Genomic DNA, 18,122 nt, shown 5'->3' with positions numbered 1-18,122 from the left:
GGGTTTCCGGTCATGGTACCGCCATCTTTAAGCTGCCTGGTTTGATCTGGCTTCTTGTGGAACTGCTGCCAGGACAGGCCTCTCTGACTTTCCCCATAGCTGGCCTCTAGGTATCCTGTTAGAACTTGACTGTCAACTCTAACAACATCAGGAGGTTATCTCAGGACGAAGAAGAGGAGCTGTGGGCATACTCCAAGAGCCAGTATAAACGGGATGAGGTCTGGGGCTCATTATCTCAGGTAAGGAAAGCCGGGCTTTGCTTGCTCCCAAGATGGAACCATTATTAGCTGACCTTGAGTCCAGAGTTTCTGCAGAGAAAGCTAGTAGGCTTGTTAGTGGGGACTGAAAGACACAGCAGCAATGAGGAGGAGACAGTTCTCTGAAAAACAAACTTGAACTTTCTGCTGCTTTCGACTTCATTAGCCCCACAGGGCACAGTTTCACCAGAAGCACCAACCCATCACCCCTCATGAGATACTTTCTTCTCTTGGGTTCCATGAAAGTGTACTCATCCGCTTTTCCTCCTACCTTTTGCTTGCCATGACTTAGTCTCTCTTGTGAGTTCTCTTCCTCTCCGTGACACGTTGAAGCATCACAGAATCTTCCTCTCTTCTCCACCCATCCATTTCCCCAGGTGATCTTACCCAGTCCAGTGGCAACCAGTACTACCCATGGGACAATGACTCTTAAATCGAAATCTCCAGACTTGACTTCTCTCATGAATTCTGCACCCATTTATCCAACTGTCTACTCAGCATCTCAGCTTGGTTTTCTAATGGGCATCTCAGAGAAAACACAGCAGGCTCTCAATGCCTACCCCAAACCTGTTCTTCCCTCAACCTTCCCATCTCAATAAATGACATCACCACCAACCCATTTTTGCTTGAACCCAAAATTTGAAATTACCCTTGGTTCTCCTCTTTCCCTCATCACCACCCATCAGTAGTAAGTCCTGTGACTCTACCTCCAGACTATGCCTGAGGTGGTCCACTGCTCTCCATTACCATGAGTCATACCCTAGTCAAAGCCATGGTTGTTTCTTGCTTGGACCGTTGCAGCAAGTCTCCTAGCTGGTCTCCACAGTTTGGGTATGTGCTGTGAACATACCATGCTTATTCCTTCTCTAGAAAATTTGCACTGGCTGTTCCATCTGCCTGAAGTATCTCCACAGACACTGAAGAGGCCCTCTCCTTCTTGTCCTACATGCCTCAGCTTCAGCTGAGGGAGCCTTCTCTGGTCACTGAACCTGACTAACCAGTTACTTCCCATTTTACATTCTCCTTAGAACTTGTGATATTTTCTTTTCTTTTTGTGTGTCCTTCCCTAGAAGATAGGCTACTTGACAACAAAGACCTAGAATACTGCTACAGTGGATGTCCAATGAGCATTTGCTGAGTACACAGTGAACTGAGTAAGTGAATGGTGTAGTGTTTGTTGCTTCTTTGAGTTAATAGTCATATCACTTTCTTTGGAAGTACCTTTCTCAATGGGTACCACAGACTGAAATCAAGCATGACAGAAGCCAAAAAAAAAAAAAAATGAAGAAGAAGAAGAAGAGGATACAGAGTCTGAGACTATTACAAAAGACAGCATCTCAGAGCAGTGCAGGCCCTAAATACAGTTTTCAATCTCCTTCTTTCCAGTTGAGGCCTTACCTGTCTGGCAATAGCTGGGTTGCTACCCAGGACCTGATACAAAGTGCTTCTCCCTCGACTCTTATAACTGGTCTCCTGGTTCTCCCCCAGACAGAGAGAAGGCATGATGCCATGGCTGGAAACCACAGTCATTGGTAAGAATAAAAAAATGATTTGCTGGGTAAGATCTAGTATAAGGATCACTAGATGAAATCAGTAAACTATCCACAAGGCACAACGGCAAACAGAACCCAGAAGCTGCTCCACAGGCCCTCTGAGCTTCACACCACTAGGATCAAGGACACTTACTCTTATCTTAATAGGACCAGCTTCCGACACACTCCGCCTCCAGGCCATGTCTGAGTTTCTGCTCCTCTCAGTACAATTGCCTCTGCCCCACCATACCACAGGTGAAGTCACCCACTAGTAGCCACCATATGTTTTCCTACCCTGGCCATTTATTTTTTTTTTTTTCTGATGAGTTTATTTTATTTATCTGACAGAGAGAGAGAGTGCACAAGTGGGGGCAGAGGCAGAGGGAGAAGCAGACTCCCCACTGAGCAGGGAGCTCGACGTGGGACTCGATCCCAAGACCCCAGGATTATGACCTGAGCCAAAGGCAGAGACTCAACCAGCTGAGCCACCCAGCACCCTACCTTGACCCTTTAGTGAGCAAAATTTCTTAGCTTTTACAATCCTGGCTCTCGATTTTACAGTTAGAGTTTTAACATATTAAATAAGTTGTGAGAGCCACTGTTATTACCTTGCTTACTTACACTTCGACACAAGCAGATGGACCATATAGTCTAACCTCCCGTGGAACCTCACAAGGCAGCCAATTAAAGGCCGGGTTTCTGGGTGCCGAGCCACCTTCTCAGGCAGAGCTCCCATGTGTGGACGTCCTCAGAGAGATTTTGGACCTAAGAAAAGAGCCAACCCCATTGTTCACCTTCTGTGTACAGTAGCTCTTGTGCCTCAAAGACAAATGCTTCAGGGACTCTGTGGTCCTCCTCCCGGTTCTCTAATGACCACTGGCGCCGTCTGATCAAGAGAAGCTGTTTTTAATGTAAAGGCCCCAGTTTTGCCATCAGCATGGAAGGTTTTTTCCCAACAGATTTACAATTTCATATACATTTTTGACTCTTTCAGGAAGGACTGAACTAAAGTTCATGGGAATGAATGGCAACTGTCACACAGAACAAGACTGTAATAAAAGAAATTACTATCATGACACAAATATCGGAGAAGGGATGGGCACTCGCAGCCCCACCACTCCCCCCGCCCCCGTGATTCCCTGAGGATGCGAGACAACACCCCAGTTCACTAGCCCGAACGATCACAGTTGCCCCATAGATGCCTCGTTCTTCCCCTTCCCCCGCTGTCCGGGTCCACATGGGAGGGGGCCCACTCTTCCCCTCCCAGTCCCACTGTCACATCCCTGCGGTGTTCCTCATTCATTTTAATTCCACTTACTTGTGTTTTATCTTTCTTCCCGATTCTCAACTCCATTCTCTCCCCATCACTGCCCCTCACCCGAGTGTATTTTATGTATGGCCTCCTAGCCTGCTCTCTATATATCTGTACAAAAATATATGTATGTTCTGGAAACTTCATAGCACTGCCTTTCGCATGTCATAATTTATATAAATGGTATGGCACCACAAATCTCGTCTGTTTCTGGCTCTTTCACTCAGCCTTATGCTTTTAAAATGTATGTGTATAGCTCTGTGAATACCGTGTGTGTACTGGTCCATTCTGTGTACACCGACGCTTTATTTATTCCGTCCCCTAAAGATGAATACCTGAATTTCCCCGACTCTGCTACCACACCATTTCGTGAGAGCTGATGCCCATCGAGGGTTCAAGGGTTCCTCGTGTGTGCACGTGCGCACAAGAGAATTACTGAATCCTAGGGTAAATACATACTTAATTTCAGCAAGTACTGCTTACCTGATCAGTTTCTGGGTGTACATTTCAGGCTTTATTGGTTGAATTCTCTAATTCTGTCAATAATCTATCCTCGGTAGCTCTGTATAATTTGAGGCCATTTGGCTAGTTAAATGTGTCCGTGACCTTTCCGGGGTCTTGTATCCTTATTCCTCATAATGTTTTCCATCCCACAACTTTACCTCTGCTCTTCAAACCACTGCAGTGTCCCTGCTGTAATTAATATTGTCCTGGTGTTTTGTGCAGGTGTTGGTACCCTTTTATTTAAAAGTATCTCAGCTCTCCTAATAGTGAATCTCATAAAAATTTGATTTGAGAATCTCTGCCTTTTTCTTCGTTTATGGTAATGAGGGTTATTACCTACATTTTCAGTTTACTGTGTTTTGTCTACTTGTTCGCCCGCCCACTCGACCCCCATCTACTTTACACTGATTGAACTGAACCGTTACTCAGTTGATCCAGAGGTCATGCATTTACACTCCCATTCCCCTGGCAGCCATGCCTACCTTACCAAGACTCATACTTATGTTTCTTTTCTCTGTCATCCACAAAAACAAATCCATACCTCCGTTCTGAATGAGGCAAAAAACCAAGAACACTCTGACCTCCTTCCCCACCTTACTGCCTGCTGTGGTGAAAGCATTTACAGTTTGAATTGCAGAATCTTATCAGCATACTTATTTTAATTGCATTTACCAAGTTCTTCTCTTCACCTACTCTTATTTGCCATAGCTTATTACCTCTTGGATTCATTTCCCCTTTTACTGGAGGGCGATTTTGACTAAGAAAGACTGCATAGGTAGGTCCTTCCAAGACTCACATGTTTACAGATCTCTTCACTGGTCGCCATATTTAAGCCAACGGTCCCGAGATACTGTCTTTTATTGGCGACGTTGCTACTGAGAAGTTAGACAAGAGTTATATCCTTATTACTGAACTTCTCTTTCTTCTCCTTTAGTGTTCCTTAACTATAAGGCAGCACTCCTAGCCTTTTGGGAGCCGGTCTGCTGAAAGCCTGTGTCCCTCTTCTCAGAATGATGTTTTATATGAATAACATAAAACATACAAAATTACAAAAGAAACCAAATATATTGAAATAAAGTTATCAAACATTTAAAACAGCAAATTAGTGATACCATAGAAATATAAGTGCTATAAATAACAAGACCTAGCTAGCATCAGATCTAGTAACTACCTTAAGTTCAACTTCATCATGACCATGAATGGTACTTCAAAAACTCTATTACTACTATGTAATAGGAATACATCTACAATTCTCGATCAGCAACAGTGACACAGATACTGCTAATCTTGCTGTGATTTTCCCTACAGTCCTAATTGAAGAAAATGCTAAATTTCATTTAGAGGCTAGTGAAAATTTTGACCATGGAAGGTGTTTCACATCCTATTCTCCAGACTCCAGACTCCTGTAGATGAACACCTGAGATTTGGGATCTTAGCTTATGAACCACAACTATAGGTATAGGTGTAGGGTTTTTTCCTATCTACTCTGTTTAGTGTTTTAGGAGCCTCTTCATTCTGAAGGCCAGTATTTAGTCTAGAAAATTCTGAGTCATTATTTCTTCATAGAGTTCCTTCCCCCGAGCTAATCTCTTCTTATGAAGCTATTAACTTTAGTTCTTAACTTTTCCTTCATTCTTTTAACCTCTTTAGCCTTTCCTGTTGCCTTTGGGGAGGGTTTACTGACCCAATATTTCAACCCCGTAAAACGCTCTTCTGCTCTATCTGATCTGTCCTTCAAGCCCTCCTTGGAAATCCTTATTTCAACAATTATAGTTTTTTAATTCTCAGCATCTCCAACCACTTCTTCTTCATCATCGTTTGTCATCACCCCATGTGTCCAGTATCACGGAGGAATCATCAGCTAATCTTGCTGCTATTTCATGTCAGCCCAGTAATGAAGATGTCATTATGCTGAGTCCTCTGTGCCTGCTGCCCTCAGTCCTGTCCCTCCTGACACAGGAGTCTTTCCTTTGTCGCGTTGGCCTTCCTCAAAGGCCTTGCCACTTTTCCATACAAGCTCCGTCCATCCATTAAGATTACAAAATGCATTCTCCTGTCTTGTCTGCCTGAGGGGAGAAGCTAACACTCTCAGGGCTTAGGCTGTGCTCCTCAAGGACAGTTAAGGGTGAGGAGGAAACTCTCATCTCAGGACCTGGAACCACTAGTTCGTATCTGCCTCAACCCCTTCCTGTCCCCACCAGGTGTCTGTCACGTTCACAGGTACAACTTCACAATGCCCACCTCCCAACCAGACAGGGACACCCAGCTTCTATTGTGATTGATTCTTAAACCAGTGGTGTATCTTTACTCACTAAAGCTACTCTCCTCTTACCTGTTCCCGGCTGCCACCCCAGAAGGTCCATCTCAAAAGAATCATATCATATAGCCTTTCGCTGTTTTCCTTGACATCTGGATAATACTTCGCATTCATAACTATGCCCTCCTTGTAGTCCTGACCTCAAGATGCGCCCTATTCTGTTCGCAGCCTTTCTGACACCCCCTTTCCTCCCCTCCCTCTCCATCCTCAAGCTCCTTTTCTTTTCCTCCCCCCTCGTGTCTTGGAGAGGCCCCTGCAGCCTGCAGGGCTAGTGATCAGAGCCATGATGATCCCTCCCAGATCCATAAATCCAGCCTTGACTTGGGACCAAGATCTGCAAAGACTTGTTTGACTCTGCAGTCTGAGAGGTGGGAGAACAGGTGACAGGTGGACAGCACAGAGGGACTCTTGACTCTGGATGAAGGAGACTGGATCCACTTGTTATATAGCAAAGACTTGAAGACAGATAATGAAGACCAAGAGAGAGGTGAATCAGCCTGGGTCAGGTTCCTGGCCTCGTGGTGTGTGGGTGTCTGTGTGTCTGTCTGCGTGTGTGTGTGTGTGTGTGTGTGTGTGTGTGTGTGTGTGTGTGTCAGAGAGAGAGAGGACATAGGATATGTTAAGATCAACAGAAAGAAGATGCTTATTTTGCTCCAAAGGTGAACGGTAGTCACCAGCAGGATATAGAATAAGAACAATAACATACAGATATTTGTAGAAGAAATATTTAGACAGAGTTCCCAGCTGATGGATTTGGAATTTGGGTTTGTGGGGAAATCTGCTAAGGGACTGCTTATACCTCAACATTTGGATCAGACTAGGATGTGGCGGTTTAGCACTGTCTCCTCTCTCTGACCCCACTTTTGTGAGAGACTTGGAGCCGTGAAACTCACCGCAGAGAGCCACCCTCTGAAGCAGCCCCATCTCACTAGATGTGGGGGCGACTGGCCACCCAGCATGCGAGGCTACGCCCCATAGCTGCTTTGATTGTGGAGTTGCAGTTAAGCTGCTGCACAAAGAAATAATATCATTTCAATAATGGCCTTAAAGAAATGTCTCATCTCTGTTGACCTCGAGATCAGGTTGGGCATATGTATTCCTGGCTCTGAATAACCATCCCTGGGGCTCCAGGGACAGGATGCTGCCAAGTGGTGACTGACTTACCTCAGATATGAATATTCTGTTGGTGTCTTCCATTTCAATTAAGTACAGCAATGCCTAGAAACATATTATGCGTCGGAGAAGAGTCTCAGTGGTGCAAGCCCCAAAAATCAAGATGGCAGCTATAGCGAGAGTACAGGCTTAATAGCCTGATAGCCTGGGAGGGAATTATGGCCAATGGCCACTTCCTGGCTGGTGGAACACTGGGCACATCCACTCTCTTGGTCTGTTTCTTCATCTGTAAAGGGAAGATAGTAAAAATAATTATCTCAGAGTTAGAACATACAAAGTTTGGAACAATCCCTGGTGGAGCTAGTATTCAATTAACACTAGCTTCTGAAATAGCTAGAAATTTATTATGCTCACCCTGCCCGCATGGCCTGCAGAATGAAGTCAGACCTCCTACCATCATCCCCATCACAGAGCCATTCACGCTGAGAGGCACCAGAGTGTTCTGTGCTCTCGGAAACCCCGTGCTCCCTGCGCCTCTGTTTTGAAGTCTACTTCTAGTTTCAATAGTTTGCACTCACAGATGCTGCATGTCCTTTTGCTCTGAGGACATAAGAAAATCCATGCAGTGATAATGAACTTTGAAAAAAATCTATTCTATTGAGTGAAGTTATGAATGAGCACTCATGACCATTATCTGAGAAAGCGATTCTCCAAACCCCCGCTCTCCGCGTACAGAAAAGCTTTTTCACGTATGCCCTCGATATCCAGCTGACATAGGCATCCCCGATCAGTACTTGTCAATCAGCCGCACTGAATAATGTGATCCAACATCCTTTAACTCCCCCCACTACCGAAAAATCTTCGCCATTCTGAGGTTCTCGTCTTAACCGGATAATGGGGTTTTATTTTACACATCTGTACCGATGCTGCAGGAGTGTTTTTTATGGGTTCAAGTTGACAGCCGAGACCTAAGAGACCACGGTAACATATAGAACGGAAGACAGCGGGTGCAGCATCTACAGCTGGGGAGGCCCAGCCCGCCCAAGCACATCGCTTGCTGCATTTGCCCGCTCACCTGCCCCGGCCAGGAATGGTCTGGGTGGGTCACCTGGACACAGACAAGTCACAGTTCTCTTCCCACCAGTCTTTTCTACCATCAAGGATGAGGGCCTTCAAGACAACTTATAGTTCCCCAAACCCGGATAGGGTCCCACACGGCAGACAAGAGAGAGAAAACAGCCATCCTAAGCCCATACCTTCCAGGAAAATAGTCTCAGGCAGGCCTGGACCAGCCCATGCTCGATGTCCACCCTTCACTCCCTTGTATTCGCCTGCTCAGGCTGCCATAACAAAACACCACCGACAGAAATTGACTTCTCACGGTCCTGGAAGCCAGAAGTCCATGATCAAGATGCCGAGACCGATGTCTCCTGAGGCTACACCCCTAGCCTTGTAGACCACTGCTTCCTGCTTTGACCCCACACAGCCATTTCTCTGTGCACCCATCCCTCCTGTCTCTCCCTCTTCTTATGCAGAACATCGGGCCTGTTACAGTGGAGTCCTGATGACCTCATTTAAGCTCAGTTACCTCTTTTAAGGCCTTATATACAGTCACTCTGGGGATTAGTCTTCAACAGAGGTATTTGGGGGCAACACAATGCCTTCCCTAACACTCAGGATACTCCTGGGACACATAATGACAGCTACCATTAGCTGAGCATTACTGCAAAGGGCTGTATTATCACCTCTTATTAACACGACCCTGCGAGGTGCATATTGTTGTGCTAATTTCACACACAAGGAGACGGAGGCCAGAGAGAGGCTGGGAAGATCACACAGGCAGGGAGCAGCAAAGCCAATATACAAAAGTAGATCTTTGGGACTCACGCGTTCCTCATCCCAGTGTGCCTCTCGTGGGTCACACTGCGCCTGGCACCCTCGTGTACTGTTCGTAGGTACTATTAGTAGTAGGTCTCCTCTGTCCTTTTAGCCCCGCCTTTCCCAGCACCCGGCAGGCATGAACTGGTCAGTGGCTTTGCGTTTCTGAGCACCCACAGGAACTCCCCGTGGTGTTCTCCCTCCCTCCCACCTACCTCCCCCACCTGCAGGCAGCTCCCTCTTGCCTTTTTATCCCTTAGCCCTCTTTCCATCAGCCTTTCAGTGGGGTTTATTCTGTGACCATCCCCACACCGCTCCCACTCCTGACCCCACTTAACCCCGCCTGACTTCTTGCTCTCAGAGTGAACTTTACCTTCTAACACAGGAGGGACTTGACCTGCTTATTGAGTCTGTTATTAAATTCTCCCCTCCCTTCTGCAAGAATATAAGCTTGGCACAGGTGAAGACTCTAAAGACCTTCTGAACGTCTAGATAAGGTCTGGCTCGTAACAGACATGAAATAAACAATCACTGAATGGATGCATTAGATTTCACCTGTGTGAGCTTTGGTGCGATTCCTTTCCATGGTGACTGAATGGCCAGTGTCTCTGGGCAGAGGGCTCTGGAATTCCACTGAGCTCCTTCGAAAACGACTAAGCTCTGAGTTTGAGGACACTGTATGTTTTAGGACTCCTCTTGATCATTATTTTCACGCATTTTATTTCATTTAATACCTGATTCTTTTGCCCCAATCTTGTGTGCATTCGGTGGTTGTACTACTCATTATGGGTAGATACAGTCTTTTCATAATTAATCTTTAATTGCAATACTTGAAGAGCATTTCCCATGAAAAATGATTTACGAATGAAACCCACATCTCACCTTGGATAATTACCACGGGTCTGACTAATGTGTGTGGAGCCCTGCATGGCAGGGGGCTCTCTCCAATGACAGTGTGTTGATTTTTTAATTAACAGAGGTGAAGTAGCATTTTTGCTTGCAGACCTACAATTTAAACTTGTGACATTTGTCACCAAGAAAGATTTCTATAGAGCTCATAAGTTGAACTCAAGTAATTATTGCCAGTTCTAGTGCATTAACACCTTTTGCATAACATATAATGACCACTTTCAGGACAAAAGATTTTTCTTCATATCGACTAAATCAGTAAAAGTACTTTCAGTTCACTGACCCATTTAATAAATCAGGGGCCATCTAAGGAAGAAAAGAGCATAATTTATTTAGTTTTCTTTTATAGAGAGAGCAATGAAATGCCATTTACCTGCTTTACAAATTAAGAAAAGCGAGTACAAAACTTTAATGAATGCAACAACTAAAAATTAGACCACAGTCATATTTTATGGTCAATTAACAGAGGTAGGGGGAAGGTCAGGCAACAGTGCAGACAAGCAGATTTAGGAGAAATTGAGAGTAATTTACTAGAATAGAGAGACAGAGACAGGTAAGCACAGAAGGGGACGTTGTACATCTTGAACCAGACTCACTTAGAGCTGGAAGGAGCCAGAGACAAAATCTAGTTCAGACCCCCTTTCTATGGTAGGAAAACCTGATGCTGAGGGATGTGAGGGTCCTTGAGGAAAGACACACCCCCAACCCCAAACAGCCAACGGAGCCGACAGGGAGAGATACACAGACCCAGAGGCAGGAAGGAAGACCAAGACCAGAAAGAATCAAAGACAGGCAGAAAAATGTACCCCCTCTAACTCCTCATGGAATGAGGCCTATATACATAAATAATGAAGAGCACAATATATCTGTTTGGCTTAACGATATGATAAAAATATCAACTAACCTCGATTGATTTGCTCTGCCAATTGGACCTTTTAAAATATTCAGGGTTTTTTTTGTCTTATTAATGTTTGCTCAGTCTTTTAAAAATCTCTACTTCAAACTCTCAACTGTTAGTGAGACCCATTAAGTATAAGTTATTTTTTTAAATTTTTTATTTTTTATAAACATATGATATATTTTTATCCCCAGGGGTACAGGTCTGTGAATTGCCAGGTTTACACACTTCACAGCACTCACCATAGCACATACCCTCCCCAATGTCCATAACCCCACGTATAAGTTATTTTTAAATTAAAATACGTTCCAGGAAGGCCTGGTTCAGTCGGTTAGCCGGCTGCATTCAGCTCAGGTCATGGTCTCTAGGATCCAGCCTTGCCTCTCTCCCTGCTCAGTGGGAAGCCTGAGGGGTGTTTTTTAATGGGTTCAGGTTGATAACCCTCTCCCTCTGCCCCTCCCACTGCTAGTACACAGAAACACTCTCTCTTTTAAGGAAATACAATCCTTAAAAAATAAGATAAAATATATTCTAGATAGATTAACGATGACAGTGTTAAGAGAAGTGAAATCATAAAAGTGCTAGAAGAAAATACAGTTGAATAATGATATTATTTTGGATTAGGTTTATTATATTATCTTTAGATTGGGCTTTATAAGCTTAATGCCAAAGACACAAATCATACAAATAAGAAAGAGGGATGTGACTGCCTAAACATTCATAGAGAAAAACAAACACCATGTGTAAGTTAAAGACCCAGGCTGGAAGGATATGGCTACCAACTGTGTAACAAAGAGGGAAAGCCCAAAATACTGTTATCAATCAATAAGAAATATATCTTCTTTTATTCTCCCAAAAAAGCAAAGCATATGAAGAAAGAGAAACTAAAGAATGGGGAAAACATAAAAATTATTCAACTCACAGTGCTTGAAGCCACGCAAATTAAAACAATAAACTCTCTTTTTCTCTCTAGCCTATAAATTCAAAGGCATTCTCCCTGGTATTCGAATTGGTGTGAAGGTGGGAATCCATATCCTGCCTGTGAAATACAAATGGACAAACTCTTAGAGGAAAATGTATTTCAAATGCTTTTAAAATGTATGTGCCTTTGTGTCCAGCAACTGCACTTCTAAGAATTAATTCTAAGGAAATACTGAACAGGTGGCAAAGGTTTTCTACAAGGATATTTATTAGAGTGTCACGTAAAATGAAAATCAGACTAAGCTTAAAAGCCCAGTGGTAATGGGATGGCAAAGAAGTTACAGAGCATTCATGGAACGGGATGCTTTGCAGATATTAACCAGGATGTTCTAGTTGTACATTTATTGCTTGGAAAGCATTCTATGATACATTGAATGCAAAAAGCAAATTTCAGAACAACGTGTATATAGTCATCCCATTTCCTCCTTTTTTTTTTTTTTTCCTACACGAATGCAGTACATAAACATAGCAAAAGCAGGGAACCTGGGTGGCTCAGTTGGTTTAGCATCTGCCTTCGGATCAGGTCATGATCCTGGGATCCTGGGGTGGGCCCCAGGTGGTCGGGCTTCCTGCTCAGCAGGGAGTCTGCTTCTCCCTCTCCCTCAGCCTACGTGCCCCCTGCTTGTACTCTCCCTCTCTATCAAATAAGTAAATACAATCTTTTTTTTAAATTGTATTTATTTATTTGACAGAGAGAGAGAGAGAGATCACATCACAAGTAGGCAGAGAGGCAGACAGAGAGAGGGGGAAGCAGGCTCACTGCTGAGCAGAGAGCCCAATGTGGGGCTCGATCCCAGGACCCTGAGATCTTGACCTGAGCCAAAAGCAGAGGCTTAACCCACTGAGCCACCCAGGCGCCCCACAATCTTTTTTTAAAAAGTAGAAAAAGCTGGGGTGCCTGGGTGGCTCAGTGGGTTAAAGCCTCCGCCTTCAGCTCAGGTCATGATCCCAGTATCCTGCTTCCTCCTCTCTCTCTGCCTGCTTCTCCATGATCTCTGTCTGTCAAATAAATAAATAAAATCTCAAAAAAAAAAAAAAAAAGGTAGAAAAAGCTGTTTGCCAAAAGTAAAAGTAGCTATATCTGCGCAGCCTTAGAGATTCTCTTTTTCATTTTGCTTATCAGTGTGTTTATGGTTTTCCCAGTGAAAAATGGTTACATTTGCAATAGGGAAAAGGAGTGAGCAGGACATACCCAAAAACAATGACTTAAAAACTTCAGCGTTTTTTCATAGGCTGTAATTGTCTTAATGGCCTAGTAACAAAAATGTAAAGGCCTGGGGGTTGATTGAATGAGAGGCCCTTTGGAGACCCCTTATTCCAAGAGCAAAAGCCGTATCGCTAAAATGATGGACGCCAAATTGAAATTTTAACACACAAAGAGTGACTAATGGTTTGAAATTCTTCCAAATCGTAGCAAAGGCCCGGATTCTCCTCCGCACAGAGGTGTGTGAAGCAGAGCTGACAAGCAGAGTGCAGAATGGGAAATCCTTCCAAGTGGTTGCTTTTAACAGCTTTTTCTGCCAGCTGCTATCCCGTAGCTTTGATCAAAAAAGGGCACTGGTCTCCCTTCAATTAATCCTCTGTCCAGTTATTTTATTTGATCATAAATAATCATCCCTGGAGAAGCCTCATTCAAACTTATGTACTCCTCCACTAGAGAACACAAGGCTTGGGTTTATAAAGGTAACAGAGCAAGTCACTGGCCATTTCACGGCCAAGGACTTACACACATAAGCAAATCGGTCTGTCTCTGCAACGAAAGCCTTGGATCCACCAGCCCTGTCCCATGAGTCTGCTCGATTGTGTGCTTTTTCTCAGTGGTCCCGAATAAGTGATCAGAATCCATCCCCAGCTACTGGTCCCACCCAAACACTGACAATCCTATTCACCACTCCAGTTGGAAAGACATCCAGACCTCTGTCTCGGAAACACGTACCTCGACAGGGGCCCTGACCCTAAAGTCCTTCGGTATTAAATGGTCAACACAAGAGTTTAACACCATACACTCGAACATAAGAATTCGCACAACTTTGCCATTTTGGAGCTACGACTCCTTGAGTCAACCTCGGAGCTTCCCTAAGCCTCAGCCTCCTCATCGGAACAATGGGGGTGATCACAGTAGTACCTGCCCTGCCAGGCTGTTGAGAGAATTGGGTGAATAGCATTTAAGGAGGTGCTTAGGGGAGTACCTACCACATAGCCCTCAGTAAAAAATAACTTTTATTAACAGTTTGGTTTTTTTTTGCTAAATCCCCAGCAGATATTTCTTTTAATAATTTTAATGACTACACGTTTTGTTTACTTTCTGGAAAAGTTTGTTACCCTGACAGGCAGACGTGTATATAAACTTGAGTTCCTCCTTCTCTACCAGCTGCTGAAAAAAAACTATAGCCAAGGTTATTACAGACATAATTAAATTCACTCATATAATGCTCCAGTGAATCTTTCTGTGAAATTTGTTAGGAATATTTTAATATTTTCATGCTCGTGAACCTGTGTCTAACTCTGTAACTTAGAAAATCAGAGAGAACTTGCTTTTTGTGTTGTAAGTCTTGCAGTGGCATTTAGACAAAAAGCAGTAAAATCTAGCCTGAGCTGGTAGTCCATGTGGTGTGGCTAACTTCTGGGTAAAATTTATCAATTCCAACTTCTGACCACCCCGGACAAGATGCCCGCGAACGTTTCATGGGAACTTGAAAGCGACATATTTCCTAAGACAAGACCCACGTGTACAGTCAATTTCAAATGGATTTGTGCCTTCCAACTAATTGACTTGTTAATTATGCTAATATATTCATGTTTCTCTGCCTTTTTATATTTCTTTCAATAGATAATGCTATAGAAGTGAATGTCCTGGGATTAAAGAACAAAAAAACAAACAAAAAACAAAACAAGCAAACAAACAAAAAAACCCTATAGATTTCTCTAAACTTATTTAGGAAACCAGACTAGATTTCCAAAACAGCATGTATAATCTTTGTGTCTCTCCAAACATTTTATTTCGGTAGCAAATGTATGGCTTCTCCCAAGACAGCCTCTTTTAATGAGACATTATGGCCAAAGTGGGGAGAGCTTTGAGCCTTTCAATTAGGCCGGGCCCTCTGGAAAGTGAGGGTGCGGGCCACGCTTCGCAGCGCCCTGACCTGCCACTGCGGTCCGGGCGCAATGAAGGGGCCGCGGAAGCACAACAGAGCTTACCGGGTCTGAGCCCCGTGCCTTCTGTCGTTCGCAGGTGGCGCCGGGGGCCAGCAGGGCTTCCTCGGCTGCATCCGCTCCCTGAGGATGAACGGGGTGACGCTGGACCTGGAGGAAAGAGCGAAGGTCACGTCCGGGTTCAAATCCGGCTGCTCGGGCCACTGCACCAGCTACGGGGCCAACTGTGAGAACGGAGGCAGGTGTCTAGAGAAATACCACGGCTACTCCTGCGACTGCTCGCACACGGCCTACGATGGCACATTTTGCAACAAGGGTAAGGCAGAGCCCGTTTCTGTGGCGTTCTCACGCCTCTCTTTAAACTCCAATGGTCTGTGCCGTGATTTCTCAGCTGTCCGCAGTGTGCTGTGTTCTGAGAGTAAGGTGTTCAGAATTCTCCTCTCACCTTAGGTAAGAAGTCGAAATCCTACCCCGATCTCTGCCATTTACTGAGATGAGAGAAGCTCTAGGGGGGGGGGGGGGGGGAGATGCAGTTTCACCCAAATCCTAGAGGGCTGCGCACCGACTAGAACATCCCACAGCAAATAGCCACATAGCACCTTGATGGTGAGTGACAGCATTAAGTGGCCTCTGAAAGGGGACTCAGGCCTGACCCTCTCCCTCAGGGAGGTCGGGGTGAGGGGCTTGGGGTGTTCGCAGACGGAGGGATGGCTCGGTGAATCGGTCAGGGCAGCCCAGCCGTCCGGACGCCCACGCCGGCCCTGGCGGCTGCCGAGAGGCTGGGCTGGAGCTGGACTCCCAGGGAGAGCGCTCGGGCCAGCGACTGTCGCTACCAGGATCGTTATCCTTGCCCAGGATGCCTCTGGGAGCGGGCCCCAGCCTTCGCCCCGCCCCGCGGCAGGTGGAGGGAGATACCACATCTAATCAGCCGGCTTAGGGCACCTGTTATTAGCACATCATTTCAGGCTCCAATGAGTCCTCTAATCCCTAATAAATTCTGCAGAGCCAATCAGCCGACCGCGGGAGCCCAATGCATATGCATGTTGTCATTCAACCTGTGAGCCCACGTGCGGGGAAGAAATGCGCTCGCGCCGCTGGTCTGCGGCCTCCTTCCCGCACGTCGGCAGGAGGGACGCAGCGCGGCAGAGCGGCCCTTTCCTAAGCTACCACCGAAGCGCGCGTAAATCACTCTTCTCTTTCTCAATGAATGTGTAGTGTTTGGGTAAAGTTTCCTGTAAATGCCTGGTGTATCTCTTAATAAGAAGCTTTACATAAGTAGCCTTTTCACACTCTCGTGAATACACGGAGGGGGTTTGTGCTGGTCTTATCCACACAGGAGGCCGGCGGGAGGAGGAGTTGTTCCGGGGCACTCTCTGCACGCTCAGGCTACTGTCTGGCAGGGCTGCAGCACGAGCATGCGGATGAGGTCGGGCGGGGTTTGCAGACTGAGCGCGGGACCCCAGCAGGAGGCAAGGAACAGCATTGCTGAAGGACCCCGTACCTCCTTCGCAGCGCTGTTACAGCGCATGTTTCTGCTCGGAACAACACGGTTCCAGGGCTTTCCTGTGACATACAATGGGACGGGTTTGCAGAACACGTCAATTTTGCACTTGCAGTGAAATGACAATCTCGCAATTACCATTCATTGTGCGCGATGCTAATTTAATGCGGTGGTGCCATCGCCAAAGGGATGTGTGAATGCAATCAGTCAGTCCTAATGCCCCAGAGAGTCCATACAGAAGGTCCAATCTAAGGAAAATCATGGTCCCCTTATTTTTGGAGAGTTGGTTTAAACAAAGTAGCTCATACAAACCTTCTGGGGGTTAGTGGCAATATTCACAGATGGAAAGGCAGGGGTATATACCCTTCAGCTTAGCCAGCTTTAGAGACAAAGTTAAATGAAGCTTGTGTGTTTCCCTTGACATTACTTCAAAGAGCTTACACAAAAGTCTCCTAAATATTCTCCAAATATCTGTTTTCCGGGATGAGTTTACATTTGGCCCAATCTGTGGGCTTTAACAAAAATAAAATTAAAAACTGCAAAATGTATTGGGAAAGTATTCATGTGCATCCTTCTGAGTCCACACAAGTATCCTCTTGACGTGGTGTGAATGATGGTGGCTCTGGTTGAAAAGAATCCTGAGGCTATCCAGGGGTATTCTGCAAGCTCCTTCCTGGACCAGGGATCTGCCCAATGAGGCCTCCAGCCAGATGCCCCCGCTGTTCTGGGTCTCACCTGCCAGGGAGAGGCCCTCCTATGGTCTCCTGTGACCACACCCTCGCACCAGGGCTGCAGCCCCAAAACCCAGCCTCTACAAAGAGCGGCCACAGACACCTGCCAAAGAACCGAGTTTGTGGAAATCCTTCATGGGCCGTCCTTTGATAGTACGGGTGGGCTTGTGGATGTGGAAAGTGTTCGCGACATTTTGGTAAGTGAATGAACCGGGTGTCCCTACACCAAGGACACGCTGATTACCTGCTTGTGCAAAATCAGACACACACACACGAGAAGAGCAAACTAAGAAAACACACCAAAATATTGACTGCCGTTATTTTTAGGGGAGGTGAAAACGCCAGTTTTTATTTTCGCTTCTCTTTTGCTATATTTTCTACCCATTATACCACACCATTTTACCTCTGGCTTCCTCATTCGTTCCTCGTTTGGGGACGAGTCGTACTAAGAGGCAGAGCTCTTACCCCGGGCATTCAAGAATCAGCTGTCTCTGCTTAGAAAATGTCTAGTTAGGAGCCAGAGATCCTACAGCACCCGACCACACTCTCTGGAATGGAGTAGTGTCTCGGGTGAAAATTGCATAAAATTAATTTAGCCTTGAAAAATCCATCTCTCTGCATTGAACAAATTTCAGCATTTCATCCTTCATGCGGGCACTGGAGGACGGATTGCCGTGCTGGGGCCAAGTTGTATGAAAATAAAAACCTTGTGACATGTGTGTCCTACTCAGCCATGTGTGAGGTGCACCCTAGGACAGGCAAGAACCCAAGGGTAGCCCAATGTAGCCCAAGGGGACGAATCAGCCAGGGGTCTCCCCTGGTATTAGGTCATGAGGTCATAGATTGTGGCAAAGGGCACACACTATTTAAACTTTCTGCGTCGATCTCTCTCTTTCCCAACCTCCATCTCCTTGTCTCTCCCCTCTCTCTGTCCCCACCACCTGCATCTCCCCTGCCTCCTTCCCCAGCTCTCTCTCTGTCTCCATCGCCCGTGTCCCAGGAGGACGCGCTACATCAACATCTACCTCTGTCTCTG

General features: G+C 45.6%; 1 protein-coding gene across 1 annotated transcript in view; it reads left to right on the top strand.

Moving 5' to 3' along the window:
• Positions 1-18,122, top strand: part of CNTNAP2 (contactin associated protein 2) — a 1,362,616-nt gene that overhangs the window by 1,156,435 nt on the left and 188,059 nt on the right. Inside the window, exon 17 of the mRNA XM_082693594.1 lies at positions 14,934-15,170. Within this exon, the coding sequence (XP_082549720.1) occupies positions 14,934-15,170 (237 nt within the window). The remainder of the gene's footprint in view (positions 1-14,933; positions 15,171-18,122) is intronic.

Source organism: Mustela nivalis (assembly GCF_964662115.1).
Source record: "Mustela nivalis genome assembly, chromosome: 12".
NCBI lineage: Eukaryota > Metazoa > Chordata > Mammalia > Carnivora > Mustelidae > Mustela > Mustela nivalis.
This window is presented reverse-complemented; position numbering and strand designations above follow the sequence as displayed.